At 43.5% G+C, this 14133-nt stretch overlaps 1 protein-coding gene across 4 annotated transcripts in view; it reads left to right on the top strand.

Moving 5' to 3' along the window:
• CLCN3 (chloride voltage-gated channel 3) overlaps positions 1-14133 on the top strand; it is a 29675-nt gene that overhangs the window by 2626 nt on the left and 12916 nt on the right. For 2 of the 4 annotated variants that reach the window (XM_053459874.1, XM_053459857.1), the window contains exons 2-4: positions 1925-2100; positions 11415-11572; positions 13780-13879. In XM_053459874.1, coding sequence (XP_053315849.1) covers positions 1941-2100; positions 11415-11572; positions 13780-13879 — 418 coding nt within the window. In that variant the 5' untranslated portion in view covers positions 1925-1940. Of the gene's footprint in view, positions 1-1924; positions 2101-6217; positions 6465-11414; positions 11573-13779; positions 13880-14133 lie in introns of those variants that run through there. The other 2 variants (XM_053459882.1, XM_053459865.1) reach the window with 2 other exon arrangements.

Below are 14133 nucleotides of genomic sequence, written 5' to 3'. Positions count from 1 at the left end.
CCTCCACAGCCATGTTGCCGGTTATCGGTACAGCTAGTTATTAGCTTTAGGGGCAATTACTCTAACATCGTGATTAACGGTTTACTTTCAACAAATGAAATAATAACGTAAAAGCTGCATTTTGGGTTAACCCGTGTTTTCTCTGTTGAGTTAGTTGAATGACTTGAGACTTTTGAACGTGAAAAATTTGGAAAAGTAGAATAAATCGGGAAGGGGTTAATGCTTTTTCACAACGCTGTACAACCTCATTAGTCCTCTGTGAAGCTACAGTCACCGGGTGGGTAATTTAAACGTGATATGGCGGCTGCGCATGTGACTTATGAATAATATTTAACGTTTTTAAAATGAAAGAATAGGATTGGTGATCATCTATAAATTGACTGCCCCCTTAATATTTAAAATGTTTTATTTTTACTTGAAATTCGGTGCAAACTCCTAAATTCTAGTTTGCTGTAAAAAGATACATGTATCCGTTCTATTGAGCTAATTCTAAATGAATCACGGGTTCAGGTAATCCACGCAGCTAAAGAGCTTAATCCATTGGAAACGGCAGAGAAACGGTCTCTGCTAGTGGTAAATATTCTCCCGGCGTTCTTCATTTCCCGTGATCCGGCTAATGCCCTGTATCGCCAGCCGGACAAAACTTAAAGAGGTCCTTTGTCTTCTGCAATGACCCGGCTGTTCATATGATCTTCACATCAAGTCTCGCCTGCGTCATAAGACCGAAGAGCAGCTTTCCTTCTGTGCTGTCTTTTTCACTCGAAAGCCGGAGAAACTAGTCACCCAAAGCCGAGAGAGGACCGGGAAACGCAAGGGAAGCTTATTTAAAATGTAATTCTATATAGAAATGTTGGTCCACGTCTGTAATGTTTACGCGTTGGTAACGCTTTGGATAACGGTGGCTGAAATCTGTACAGAAAGGAGAATTATACTTATTCTGCTTATCGTGCTATGGCATATTTGGTTACTTTCATAGCAGCGGATGAGCCTTTTCTCTGTGCTTCCTGCAAATAAATGAAACGGATGCGCTTTGGATTATTGAAGAGTAGCGGATTACAAGGCTGCAAATGGGTGTAAAGTATGATATTTTGAGACTAAGTGAAAAATACATTGCACATGGTTTGAGTGAAACATTTGTCGTTCGCAAAGAAATCACTAACCCCCCCCATTCAAATAGCATTATCTGAATACATGCTTGTAGGAGATGATTAACCAGCCGAGATCTGTTGGGAAATGCATTAATGTATTTAAGTTTTTTAATGATGTCCCAAGGGAATCCCCCCCCCTCCTTTAAATATAGGTCCACTTTCCTCGAACCGCCCTCCAACGTGGCGATCCTCTCCCCGTCACGAGGAACTCTTCTGTGACTCCGCCCCCTTGAGCGTCACGTCTTGAAAGGGGCGGGACGAAGAGGCACTGCCACTCAGCAGCACGGTGTGTGCAAGCCGGCCGCCTAATAAAACTAAAGCGCCCGGCGTGCACACGGCGGCCTTGCCACCTCACCTCGCGGCTGCACTACGTGAACGTTGGTCTGCCAGCCCGCTGCGGGCCGCACACTGAAGTCCGGCAGGCCGGACGTTGAACACCCTGACCTAGGAGCCAGGACAAAATTCTCAGTCGCCCTGACGCCTGGGATTTGTTGAGCCCTGTCCTGTAGGACTTCGATATATAGTGTATAGCATCGTCGGCTAATGCAGAGAGTAGATCTGATTAAGAAGTATTATTGGAAATCCAAGATCATCAACCGTTCATGCATGCGGTGCCATAATGTACGAATATGCAAATTCACTATTGGGTCTGTCAACTCTGAGTAGAAACCCTTCCCCAAAAAATTAAACGGGGATGTAGAGTGAATTCAACAGCCATATTCTTCTTGCCTTTTCTTCTTCTTCATAGTAATGAACGTTTGAATTCAATCACACAGGTCATCAAGCAGCTAAATGGAGTCTGAGCAGCTATTTCAGCGCAGTTATTATCGGAACAGTTACAACAGTATTACCAGCGCAAGCAGTGATGAAGAGCTTCTAGATGGAGCCGGGGGAATGATGGACTTCCATACACTGGAAGATGACCACTTGTTGGATGGTGATGCGTCAATGGGTGAGCCCGCTTTTATAATTCGCCCTTATGGAGGGGTTTTGTTTCCAAGACATGTACCCGTCATATGTTCATCTCAGCCCGGATAGGCGTATGGATGTTCTGAAGGAAAGTCCAAGTACTGAGTCCTTTTCAACAGGAATAATGGGCAGATTATTTTGCATATGCTGTCAGATTCTATGCTTCTAAGTTCGAGTTGTTCTGGAAAACGTCCCGTCGGGATAAATGTTTTAGGTTTGCAAAAAAAAAAGTTGTGCACTATGTTATAAAACCAACAAGCCTGCCTGAACCAGTTTAAATACCCCGGCATACTTCTCCAATCCATCCGTGCTTCCATCTCTGTCTCTGGCCAGTGGATCCCAAAGCTTCATAACCGTGAAACATACAATAATATGTATAAAATAAAAATAGTATTTGCCAATATATGTAATTGTTTTCTGATGTATTACTTAGCGTTTATCTCCGGGAGGCAGAGATCTGTGGCTGGCGCATGTCATCAATTTTTTGTCCTGAAGGTCTCTGCATTCTCTTCAACTTGCCCTAACAAATGCTGCCTGAACCAATTTAGTGAACAATAGAGGGGAGAAAATATAATTAACCCTAAGTACATGTTTGTGTAGGCAAAATGCAGCACTATGGAGCTTGACTCTGTCGGAAATATTTTAGTTACGTGGATGTGTGTTAGAAAACGTAAGTTTGAATACAGAGTTAGAGCGGGTTTAATATGTTAAATATTGCGCATCTGAAACCATGTTCTAATGTACTTATAAGAACGTGTCGGGGGCACCTTAGCCGTATTATTGTCTGGAAGGTATTGGATGAAGGTACCGGGACAGACTCTGTGTTCACGTTTTCATGCCTTGTAACCGACAAATGTTTTTCTTCTGCTGACGGACACGTCCTGCTGCTGATGTGGCCTTCTAACAGTGCAGATACCGGGTACGGCTTCTCTTCCTGCTCGCTGAGCTTTTAGCCGTGCGTTATTAGGCTAGATGGCTTTAGAGATGGAATTTGTTTAATGTTTTGTATTAAAGGGATGTATCATTCAGGTTCACGCTAACGCTCTCTAAGTTATTCTCTGCCGACCACTTCCTCTGCCTCCGATCGGGGAGGACGTCTCCACAGCGCTGCCGTTTTGGCGGATGTTTCCGGGTTATGTCCGCGGAGATGTGGGCGATGAGAAGGGTTGAAGGGAGAAAATAGCAGATGATGTGGAAGTAGTCGGCAGAGAAGGTAGGGAAAAATGTAGAGTGTGTGAATGAGAATGAGGGCAACGAATCTCATTCCCTAATTAAAAATGCCCCCGAATAGGCAAGGAATGAAAAACGTTGCTCGAAATGGAATGGCCTGAAAAATTTGCGTGTTTAATGCATAGGATACCTGTGATACACCCATATATTAATGCATACGTGCTTGGGGCCAGCTCCAGCGCTGCGGAGGGGATCTGTTTAGACCCCAATGTGTGTATGTGGGAGGTGCGCCCGTTGATTTTGGTGGTGATGATATGGGGTCTTTCTGCATGGGACCAGGCATTCCAGCCACTAGTAACACGCAGCAGCGCAGTAACATGCAATTCCACGTGTTTGTATTTTGGAACCATGGAACACGTTAAAGCTCACACATGGCTGCACTACACTGGCTTGGATTTTGCTCATTTAGTGTTCACCGGTATACACCTTTTATATCTCTGAGACGGTTGAAGCGGATTGAGACGGTTGAAGCGGATTAACCCCGTGTAGTTTGCATGTGGTGTGTAAATGGGACTGTTGGGGCTGACTTCGCTGGAAGTCCCGGTCTGTCAGGAAAAGCACACAATTAAGTTAACCTTGGAATTTCACCCGCGAACGCGCCGTTATTTGGTGGATTCATCTAAGGCCTGTTTAGTTTGTGGCCGGTAACGTTACATTTCTGAATATTGAATACGTTTAATGTGCGTCCATTATTATCATTATTATTATTATTATTATTATTACAGACTGTGCATTAGAAATACAACGTTCCCGTTTAAGCAAATTAAATCAGCAGCCGAGCTTTCATGTTTTTTTTGTTTTTTTTTTTACTTTTTGTTTGCACTAACCCTCAAAGGTTTGAGGTTGCTTAGAAATCTTCTTGTTTTTGTAGGAAAAGCAAATTGTAGTGATAGATGATGAAGCCGTAGATCGCAGCGGGTGTCTGCACGGAATCCTTTCTCGCCCCGTTCCAGTTTCTTTGTGTAAATAGGTGCGGTTGTGTTCCAGCGGCTCACATCCTGCTTTGCTGACAGTTCTGCGTTTTCCATCCTTATGTACACCTTGAATGTTTTCCACTGACTGTGTTTCTTGTCTCTGTTAAACCCGCTCCCTCCCGTTCTGTACAGCGAGGCCGCGGTGGTACATTTTACGGCGTATTTAGTATGTGGAGCTCCCACCTTTTTATGTGTCTTATTTGTATTGTCGTCAGGATACGTACTAAGGTGGATCTGGTAGGTTTGGCACAGGGGTCCCTTAGCTACCCAACCCCCCCCAATGTTGTGTGTTGCGTCCCCTAGGCTGACCTAGGTACCCCCTTTTGACACAGTTTGTGGCATACATGTTTACGTGATTATGTTGTGCTCTCTGGTGTTTAAATCTCGGAACACTTTTGTAACCCCTCCTGATTCAAGCAAATTACAAACGAGTGATTACTCCGCAGAACCTCTGCTTATGGCGCCTTTAGTCTGAAATGCTTCCCATAACTGCATTAGAAGATACTTGTTGCTAATATTGTCATTTTACATCCGTATGAATGGACTGCGTCGTCATCATTGCAAGCGACATAAAACTTTAATATTTGTGCTATACATTAAAAAAAAAAGTATAAATAAGATTTGCCTTTTGTTACATCAGGCGATGCTGTCATGACATCACAATAAGTTCATCTGGATAGTGTGTTGTCATCCAGTTCCATGCTTCCCTGGAAACAGACCTCGGGTGTCCATCATTCAGCGCCAGAAACAAAAACAGTGTTCCTACCGTGCCGTTCTGTTACTGTGTGTATGTACTAGTGAAGGTGAATATTTATTATATTCCAGTGATTGAATGTTTTTTTCTGTTTTAATAAAAGATCTGAAATGCCAGCATTACCAACGTGCCTGCAAAATGTTTAACTAGTAAATGGTGGGTGGGATTTTTATAGATAATTTAAACATGCATAAAGCAGGATAAAGACTTTACATCAGGAAGCTCGGACAGATTCGATGGGCCGGATGGTTCTTCTCTGTCGTCAAAAGTCGATGTTTCCGTTTAATAAATCATGATGCGGGGGATGAAAAGTTTGGCAAAGACCCCATCTTTTTCTCACGCATTATATTAAGGAAAGATTGATATCTGGACCAGATATGCCAAGAAAAAAAAACATATCTAATTGAAATCGGACACCCTCTGGCCACATAGACATAAAAGACGTGAGGTGTTAATAAACCAGCAACCCCAGAACGCTGGCTGCTTCTGGCTATAGTTTAATTGACTCCGTCACCCAGCTGTAAACTGTGTGTGTGTATATATATATATTATATATCCCCCCCCCCCGAAGCAAAGAATAAACTGTTAAAAACCCACTGTAAATTGTCACGAATAGAATTGCATGCATACCAACATAAAATGTGATTTTGTATCATTGTCCGCAAATGTTCAAGTAAATTCCTTCTAGGACACAATGTTGTACCAACCATCCTACGAAAACTTTCAATCTATTTTGGGCAATAATCCAAACATTAACCTGCTTGGCATTTATTATTAAGATGAAATGTACATAATCCTACAGTTAACAGTAACAGTTTCTCGCTTGTTTAACTTGTAAGTGTATTTTGCGTACTGGTCAGTATAGAGGTGAAACGTGTAGAGGAATTGATTAAGTGTGTATGTGTGTGTATATATGTGTATATATATATATATATATATATGTGTGTGTGTGTGTGTTTAAGCCGGCACGTAGTGTTGCCTGCCGGTTAATCGAGCAGTGTAAGGTATGTCATGTATTTGGCGGGGGCTTTGGTCTGTATAGAGTGCGAGTCGTGTTTAAAGCCTGGTAGCCGGTTGTGCTGTTCCCCTGACTCGCAGCTAGTCTGCAGCCAAGAGCCGGCGTCTGTGTGATCGCCTCCTCTGATGACATCACGGAGTGTGGAGGAAGGCAGTCGCTGCAGGGAGGCAGCAGCAGCACTCACTGCTAGCTCTCATCAAACATGGCAGCTTCCCAGGCTGCAGCTGCTGCATGAGCCATGCCCTGGTGTTTCTCCTAATTGAGCTGCCCTGTTCCCCATCGCTGCCCCTTCATGGATAAACCAGCGGATCCCTATTTACCCTACGATGGGGGAGGAGACGGCATTCCTCTGCGGGAGCTGCATAAAAGAGGTATGTAAAGGGGCTTTATTCCATTACGTTACCTAACGTGGGCTCGCTGCAACAACACGCAGGTCATGATCTCCCTATCCTCGTTCAGAAGCCACGTCTCAATGGGTTGGGAATGTTCACCCTTTCATGGCCGATGTCTTTTGTAAATTGTCAGATCATGGTAGCCTGCGGAGTCCATTTGCATTGGAACCAACAAGACAGTGTCCCTGCGCCCTCCCCCCGTCTCCCCTGCAGGAGATCTCTGTAACGCGCATGCAGATATTAAAGGCATTATGGATTGGTTTATCCAAACAATCGCACTATATGTATGTTCCTTATGTTATAGCAAGTGCTGGCAGGGAGTGGCGTTGCGTAAGACAGGGTATGCTGTTTACTCGTTGGATACAGAAAAGAGCTTTTATTTTTCTCCCTGCGACAAGGTTATTGTGCAACACGCTGCTGGTGTCCCAGCGCATGCACAGAGACTACCTCTGTGTCAGTAAAGCCTCAGAACTCCCGCTATTCATCAGGCATTTCAAATGTTGTTTTTCCTCCTTCTCCGGTCGTTCCAGTTTAGCTATACATTTACGACACGGTCCTATATGCCTGCAGGATATGCGCAGCTTCACCTCTTCCTCGTATTCCCAAGATCAGTACTGTAGCGTGTCCCGGAAGCTGGTTTCTTACCTGTGCTCTTACACCGTGTCCTCCCACTGCTGTGAATGCTTTACATTGCGTATCACTTTACACCCTAATCCCGTTGCGTACCCTCTATTCCCGCTGCGTACCCTCGCTCCTTGTCAGACTATCTAGATGGAGAATAGTCGTCCTGACGTGTCTGCGCTGGGGGTGAGGATGCTTTCACCTGGTCGTGGTTTGTGCACTGACTCCAGTGATACCATCACACCTGCTCCATGTCTAATGACTACCGCTGACCGATAAATCCCGACACGGAGCAGCTGCCACTAAACATGGAGGATTGACATACCCAGCGCTTTATAATCCAGGCGAGGATCGGGGCTGATCTACAGTATTATTGTATAATTTCTGTGTATTAGTTATGTAGCCCGCGTGCTGCTTATAACAGAGACTGAACCGGAAAAAAACCTGTACGGCCGGCTCGAGGGGTTTTTCTTCGTTGGAGGAATGTACAGAGGAAATGTACAAACACATCCTGATGAGATTAGTGTGCAGCAAAGCCTTGCGATCAGATTCTATTGTCTTTAGTTCTTATTGGGTTTTCTCCTTCGGCGTATGTGTGTTACACAGCAAGGAACGGGTCTGTAATTCAAGGTGAGATCTATTGAATCAACGTGGAAGAAAACTGTAATGTCAAATTTTAGAGACCTCCGTGGTCTCCTCTTCAGAAAACACTTGTTTCCAGTAAGGCACCGCAATGCTCTGGCTTGGAATGGTCAGTTGATTGTTAAACATTTTGTAGGATTAACCCTTTAACTGGTAGAGTGGTGTGCAGTTTTTTTGCCTTTGGCTTTCAAGGGTTAAACGCATAGTCCTGCACTATAAGTTACAGAGTAAATAAAGGCGATGTTTGTTTATTTCTCCCCCGCGCTCTGTGCATATACGCTGGATGCATGCTTCTTCAACATCTGAAGACCACTGCTTGGAGGCAACCCAATAGCCGGCAGGCGTGTGAACCCAGTAGCCCATTCCACAGGTTCAGGAAGTGGATTATTTTATGACGTTACTATGGTTGACAGGTTTTCCAGCATGCGCAGACTCACATGCCTGACCCTCCTACACCTGCCTGTAATCTCGCTTGCTGCACGCCACAGGGAGCTTCGTCAATGTTTCTGCTCACTATATATATTATATGGATTATTGCACTCACAGTGACTAGTGTAAGGCTTTTGGAGCTGGGCTAACAGGAAGATGAATGAATGTAAAGGTGACCTACTGGCCAAACTAACAATCAAAGCTTTAGAACAAAAGGCAACAGACATACAGTGTGAGTCATTGTGTAACGCACACAAAGACTGCCCATCTTGCAGCTGACACAGATTAAGTACACCTCCGGAATCCTGCCCCCTTCTAAAAATGATTTGGATGTGGGAAATGGAGAAAAGCTTCATAAGCAGTTTATCCTGTGAACAGTGTGTTCCTGTTTGGGTTGCACAACGTTATATTTTGTTTGTACAGGGAGTTATTCTGTACGTTGGCAGATTAAGATACACATGGAGTGCCACAACTTTTTGTTAGTCAATGGTCTGTTTGGCAACAGCGATATCGGTATCCCTGTACTGTGTGACCAAAATGGCCATTTCAAAAAAAAAATTTTTTTTAATTTCCAGGACACGTCTAATTGCTGCCAGTTACTGAGCGTCACCTATTATGCTACATAATGTTTTTGTATTTATTTAATACATTTTATATTTATTGCTACTTTACCAAAAATACAGTGTCAATCAGACACAGAATCCCTCCTTCTAGATTTTCCCACGTCATGTTTGGTGACGTTTCCTCTTCCAGTGTGGGTGCTGGAACTTTGCCCTGGATAGAGCATAGGTAATGATTAACACTTGTTTTATTGTCATTTGTTTGCTCAAGTGCAAAGATTCTTGAAGATAATGGTATCGCTGTGTGTGTATACCGCAGGTATCAATGACCTGCACCATTGATATTTTGCAAAGTCACCAGTCTTAGAACGGCGTTGGTAAAACCTCACCATATCCGTGCCTCTCCCGTGACAATGTGCAGAGTGAAGTTTAACGGTTTAAACTGTCTTGTACTTTTGGTTTAGGCTGACCGTTGACCGCTGACGCTGAGAAATGTGTCTATTTGGCAAACCCTTCCACGCCCCGCACACAGATAATGTTCTGACTAAGACATTGTGACTCTTTTTATCAGTATATTTTATTACAGCATCTGCTGCTGGTTCCACGTAGTCATTCACTACATGGCAAGTAACATGTGATTGATTCTAATGTCGTTCCACAGGGAAGCTTCATTGGTACTGGACACGGTACCATAAAGTATTGCCTTTCATACTGCACTCCTCAGACAGGCAGCCATCGCCTTACCATCTGATGCGTAAAGGGGGGCTTTGGCGGTTCCTTGGCTCTTTGGATTAGCTTTAGTTGCTTACGGTCAGCCAGGATCCATAACCTATACCCAGAGCCTCTATTACTAAAAGCGCCTGGATGTGAAAAGTCCACATTGCATGAACGATAGTACTGTTTGTTCTGGTTAATTTGTATTTAGATTGGCTGGGTGACCCCAGGAAGAATGACGGGCTGTGGCAAGAAGTGAAAGTAACAGACTAATGCGACAACAGTAGTGTGTGTGTGTGTGTGTGTGTGTGGACATCCCTTCGAATTACTGGATTTGGCTGCTTCAGTCACACCTATTGCAGAGAGTTGTGTAAAATGAAACGTATAGCCATGCAGAGCTTCAATGACTTTTCATGTGATAGTTCACCAAATCTTTGCCCTGCTAGAGACTCTCTGGTCCATTGTAAGCTCAGTCATTCTTCAGCAAGGCGGTGGGCCTCGCAGGCTCACAGGACAGTAGCACATGGCGATGAAGTCTATGGTGTGGAAAAACTCCCCGTCCTTGATTGTTAGGAGTTCAGCGAAGTGGGTTGCCGCAGTTGCAGGTATTGGCCGAGTCGGTGGTGTAAGCTTTGCCAGCGTTGGATGCTGGATCAGTGGAAATGTGTTCTCCAGAGTCATCGCTATTTTGGAAGTCTGATAGACGACACTGGGAGCGGGAAAGATATCTGGCTTGCTGCGTAATGCCTCCAAAGTTTGGTGGGGGAGGAATTAATATTTGTGCTCTTACTCAAGGAGGAAAGCTTCAGATTGGTGGGGGTTTGAGAGAGACTTAAACTTTACCTTTTCAGCGGAGATAGGCTAGTGCCCTGCTCGCTTACACTTCAGGGTGACTAATAAAAATTTTAGCACTCATCACTCCCTGGCTCCTGGGATCTATCAAACCAGCTTCGTATCTTTTGAGATTTTTTATAATGGAGGCTTGTAAGACACAGAAGGAAACCTAATTTTAGAGTCTTATCTTTATGTTCTGGACCAACTATTCAGTGGATATCTTAAAAAAAAAAATACTTCCTCTGCATGAGGCTTTGTCCGTTATCAAATGTCATGGAAGTAACCCTGAGAGGAAACCCAATCTGTCCCAAGCAGAAAGCTCCTTCCTTTCATTCCAGAAGCTTGTATGTGATTTTAACCACCAGAAACAATGTTTCTAATCCCCATACAATGCCTTATTTCAGAGATATCCTTGATGGATGGTGGACAGCATACCGTGATTTACATCCCTTTGTTAAGGACTTTACTGTTTTTATACTGTGTCTTGAAGTAGGGTATGTAACGTCGTCTTATAGATTGCTATGTGACATTCTCACCACTTCCCCTTGGGTGCTGCAAATCAGGACAGCTGTTTAGTGGGAAAAGGGTGGACCAGAGGCAGCTTGCGGCCACATGGAAGCCACGTTTGAGGTCTGTGCTTCAACAGCACCGACTTCCATAGATTTTACAGCTCCCTGGGCTAGTCAGGAGAGATTAGAGTATCACCTCAAGTGGCCCATGATCCCCACTGCCCACAAAAGTTGGCTGACAGGACAGTGCCCAAAAATGTAGGATACTTGGGAGGTATAGGGCCAGTTAGTTTTTTTTTTCCTGATGGCATCCTTATAAACAGTGAAATAGGGAAACTATATACTTTTTTGTTTTAGGAGATGTCAAGCTATTCATAGATGCCAAACTATATATCCGATCACATAATATAATAGTAAAAGTCACTTTTTATTTTAACCGTGACAAACTAGATATTGCTTCTCTTATTCAATAGAGTTAAGTTATTTTTAGCATGAATTGAATGAATTAACTTTATTTTCAGAACCTTTTGGGTTTTCTCCTATCCGCTTTCCCTTTGTTAATGTTGGATATTTAATTTTTTTTTATTTTTACTAATATTCACTTTTTTCTTTTCTTCCAGGAACTCATTACACAATGACAAACGGAGGAGCCATCAATAGCACCACTCACTTGCTGGATCTTTTAGATGAGCCAATCCCCGGGGTTGGAACATACGATGATTTCCATACGATCGACTGGGTGCGGGAAAAATGTAAAGACAGAGAGCGTCACAGACGGGTAAGGAATCAATTCAAAGAACACGTGGATGTATGTTATGACAGTGTAAAGGTTCCCTAATAAAATGGACCTTTAAAATGACTTTAATGTAGGCTCTAGCTGACCATTGAACAAATGGTCAGTGGACCTGTTCCCTATTATTAGTTGTCTTTTATATAGCGCCATCATTCCACAGCACTGTACAATGGCATGTTTTTGGCATTTGTGCAGCTCTAGTGCTTTAGTGTGTGTGGATACTCCGCACCACACATCGCAAAGAGTGTAGTGTGCTTCCACATACACTGTATGGACAAAAGTATTGGGACACTTGACCATTACACCACCAGGGACTTTTATGACATCGCATTCTGGTTGGTCTGCCCCTTTTGGCTGTAACAGCTTCTACTCTGCTGAGAAGGCTTTTGAGAGATTTTGGAGTGTTTCTGCGATAATTTTGCCCATTCATCCAGTAGAGCATTTGTGAGGTTAGATACTGATGTTGGATGAGAAGGCTCGCAATCTCTGTTCCAGTTCCTCCCAAAGGTGTTCAATGAGGTTGAGGTCAGGGCCAGTCAAGTTCTTCCACCCCAAACTCATCCAACCATGTCTTTATGGACCTTGCTTTGTGCACTGGGGCACAGTCATACTAGAATAGAAAATGGCCTTCCTCAAACTGTTCCTACAAAGTTGGAAGCATAGCATTGTCCAAAATGTCTTGGTATGCTGATGGGGATGTCAAGAGAATACATTGTATAAGTCTGTAAACGGGTGGCTTTTTACTGTTTACAGATGGAAACCTTTCTAAGAAGGGAATATCCATTTGAGTCTTTAGTTGGGGGGAAAAAAACAAGCAGGGTGCTGGGTGGCGAGAGGCATTAGTAGCAGGAAGGTGGAGGTGGTTCATCCACCTTACGTGCTTCTGGTCAGCCCTCACTGAGAGGTGGGCTACGAAATTTGTAAATTATCAGGAGAGACTAAGCAAACTTGATGGGAAATAATATTTGCATGGTTCAGTCATAAAGCTATGCTGAATTGAGGCCAAGACGAGACAAGACCACGGATCTATTAATATCTGGGTCTCAGCATCAGGTAAATGGGAACAATTTTATGTTTTTTTTTTTTTTTTTTTTTTTTTTTTTTTATTAGCAAATAAAGTCCTTACATAACCTCTAAGCCTCGGACCCTATAGTTTCGGATTATGACCTCTTGCTCCTCCTTTCAAATCAGTCTGCCTCCTAAATCACTTTATGTATTTAAAGTTTTCTATTGCACCCCCTGTATTCTTCTTTCCTCCTAGCTATACATATTGAGATCCCTTAGTCTTTCCTGTTCATTTCTATCTTGCAAACCACTTACCGTTTTCTGTAACTCTCTTCTGAACTCTCTCCAAAGTGTAAATATCCTTTTGGAGATGGGATCTGCTTCCTGCTATTAATGCCTCTCGCTGTACAACCCAGCACCCTGCTGCTTTCTCCGACACTTTGTTGCGTTTACCTTTTAAGTCATCAAGAAGAATAATTCCCAAGTCCATCTCTTCCATTGTAACTGACAGAACAGTGTCCCCGGTGCTATATTGGGATTTGTACGTCCCAAGTGCATTATTTGTCACTTATCAACATCAAACTGCAGCTGCCACTCTCGACCATTCTTCTAATTTACTTAAGTCATTCGCCATTTGAGTTGTTCCACCAGGAATGTCTACCCTGTTGCAGAACTTTGTGTCATCTGCAAAAATACATCCCATACCATTATACCTTCTGGAATATCACTAATAAAAATATTAAACAGCACGGGTAGTAATACTGATCCCTGAGGTACCCCGATAGTGACGGGTGCTTCCTCCGAATATTTACACCGGTAAATTTCTGCCTCCTTTTACGTAACCGTTGCCTTATTCATTCAACTATTCTGATATCCAAACCCAAACAATGCTGTTTATTCCCAAGCCTTGTATGATGGACCGTGTCAAATGCTTGAAATCCAAACGGGCTAGATCTGATGTTCCTCCCGGGTCTGTTAGTTTCATTATCCAGTAAAATAAAACAGAAGAAGTGGTGACGATCGAGGAGGGATGCTTGTTATGGGCACAGAGAAGAAGTCTGCAGTCTTGAGTTGCGATGCAAATCTTCAGTCTTCCCTTTGCAAAATCTGTCATTTGAAAGCTGTGCAGCGGAGGTGCTGAATTATGGTATAAACCATTCATGATTGTTTTTTTTTCCCCCTCCCAGATAAATAGCAAGAAAAAGGAATCTGCATGGGAGTTAACCAAAAGTCTGTATGATGCCTGGTCCGGGTGGCTGGTCGTTACGCTCACAGGTTTGGCATCAGGTAAATGAATGCTTGGAGGGAGAGGCGTTGGAATGTGGGCACCGCCGCCATGTCTATCATTTCATCGTTTCCACATCTCTAGATTGTCTCTTAACATGGATCATAGGATCGCTCCTATAAATGCTAACGTTTCATGTAGAGCTCGAGGCGTAATTAATATTGCCGCCTGGCTGATGTGTTGTGGCTGTAAAAGGTGACAATGACTGTCCTGTGCAGTTTATTTGCACCTTCCAAGATCATAGTAATGATCGGCC

This window comes from Spea bombifrons, chromosome 1 (genome assembly GCF_027358695.1).
Source record: "Spea bombifrons isolate aSpeBom1 chromosome 1, aSpeBom1.2.pri, whole genome shotgun sequence".
Classification (NCBI taxonomy): Eukaryota; Metazoa; Chordata; class Amphibia; order Anura; family Pelobatidae; genus Spea; species Spea bombifrons.
Note: the sequence above shows the minus strand (reverse complement) of the source record. Positions and strands in the feature narration are given on the sequence as shown.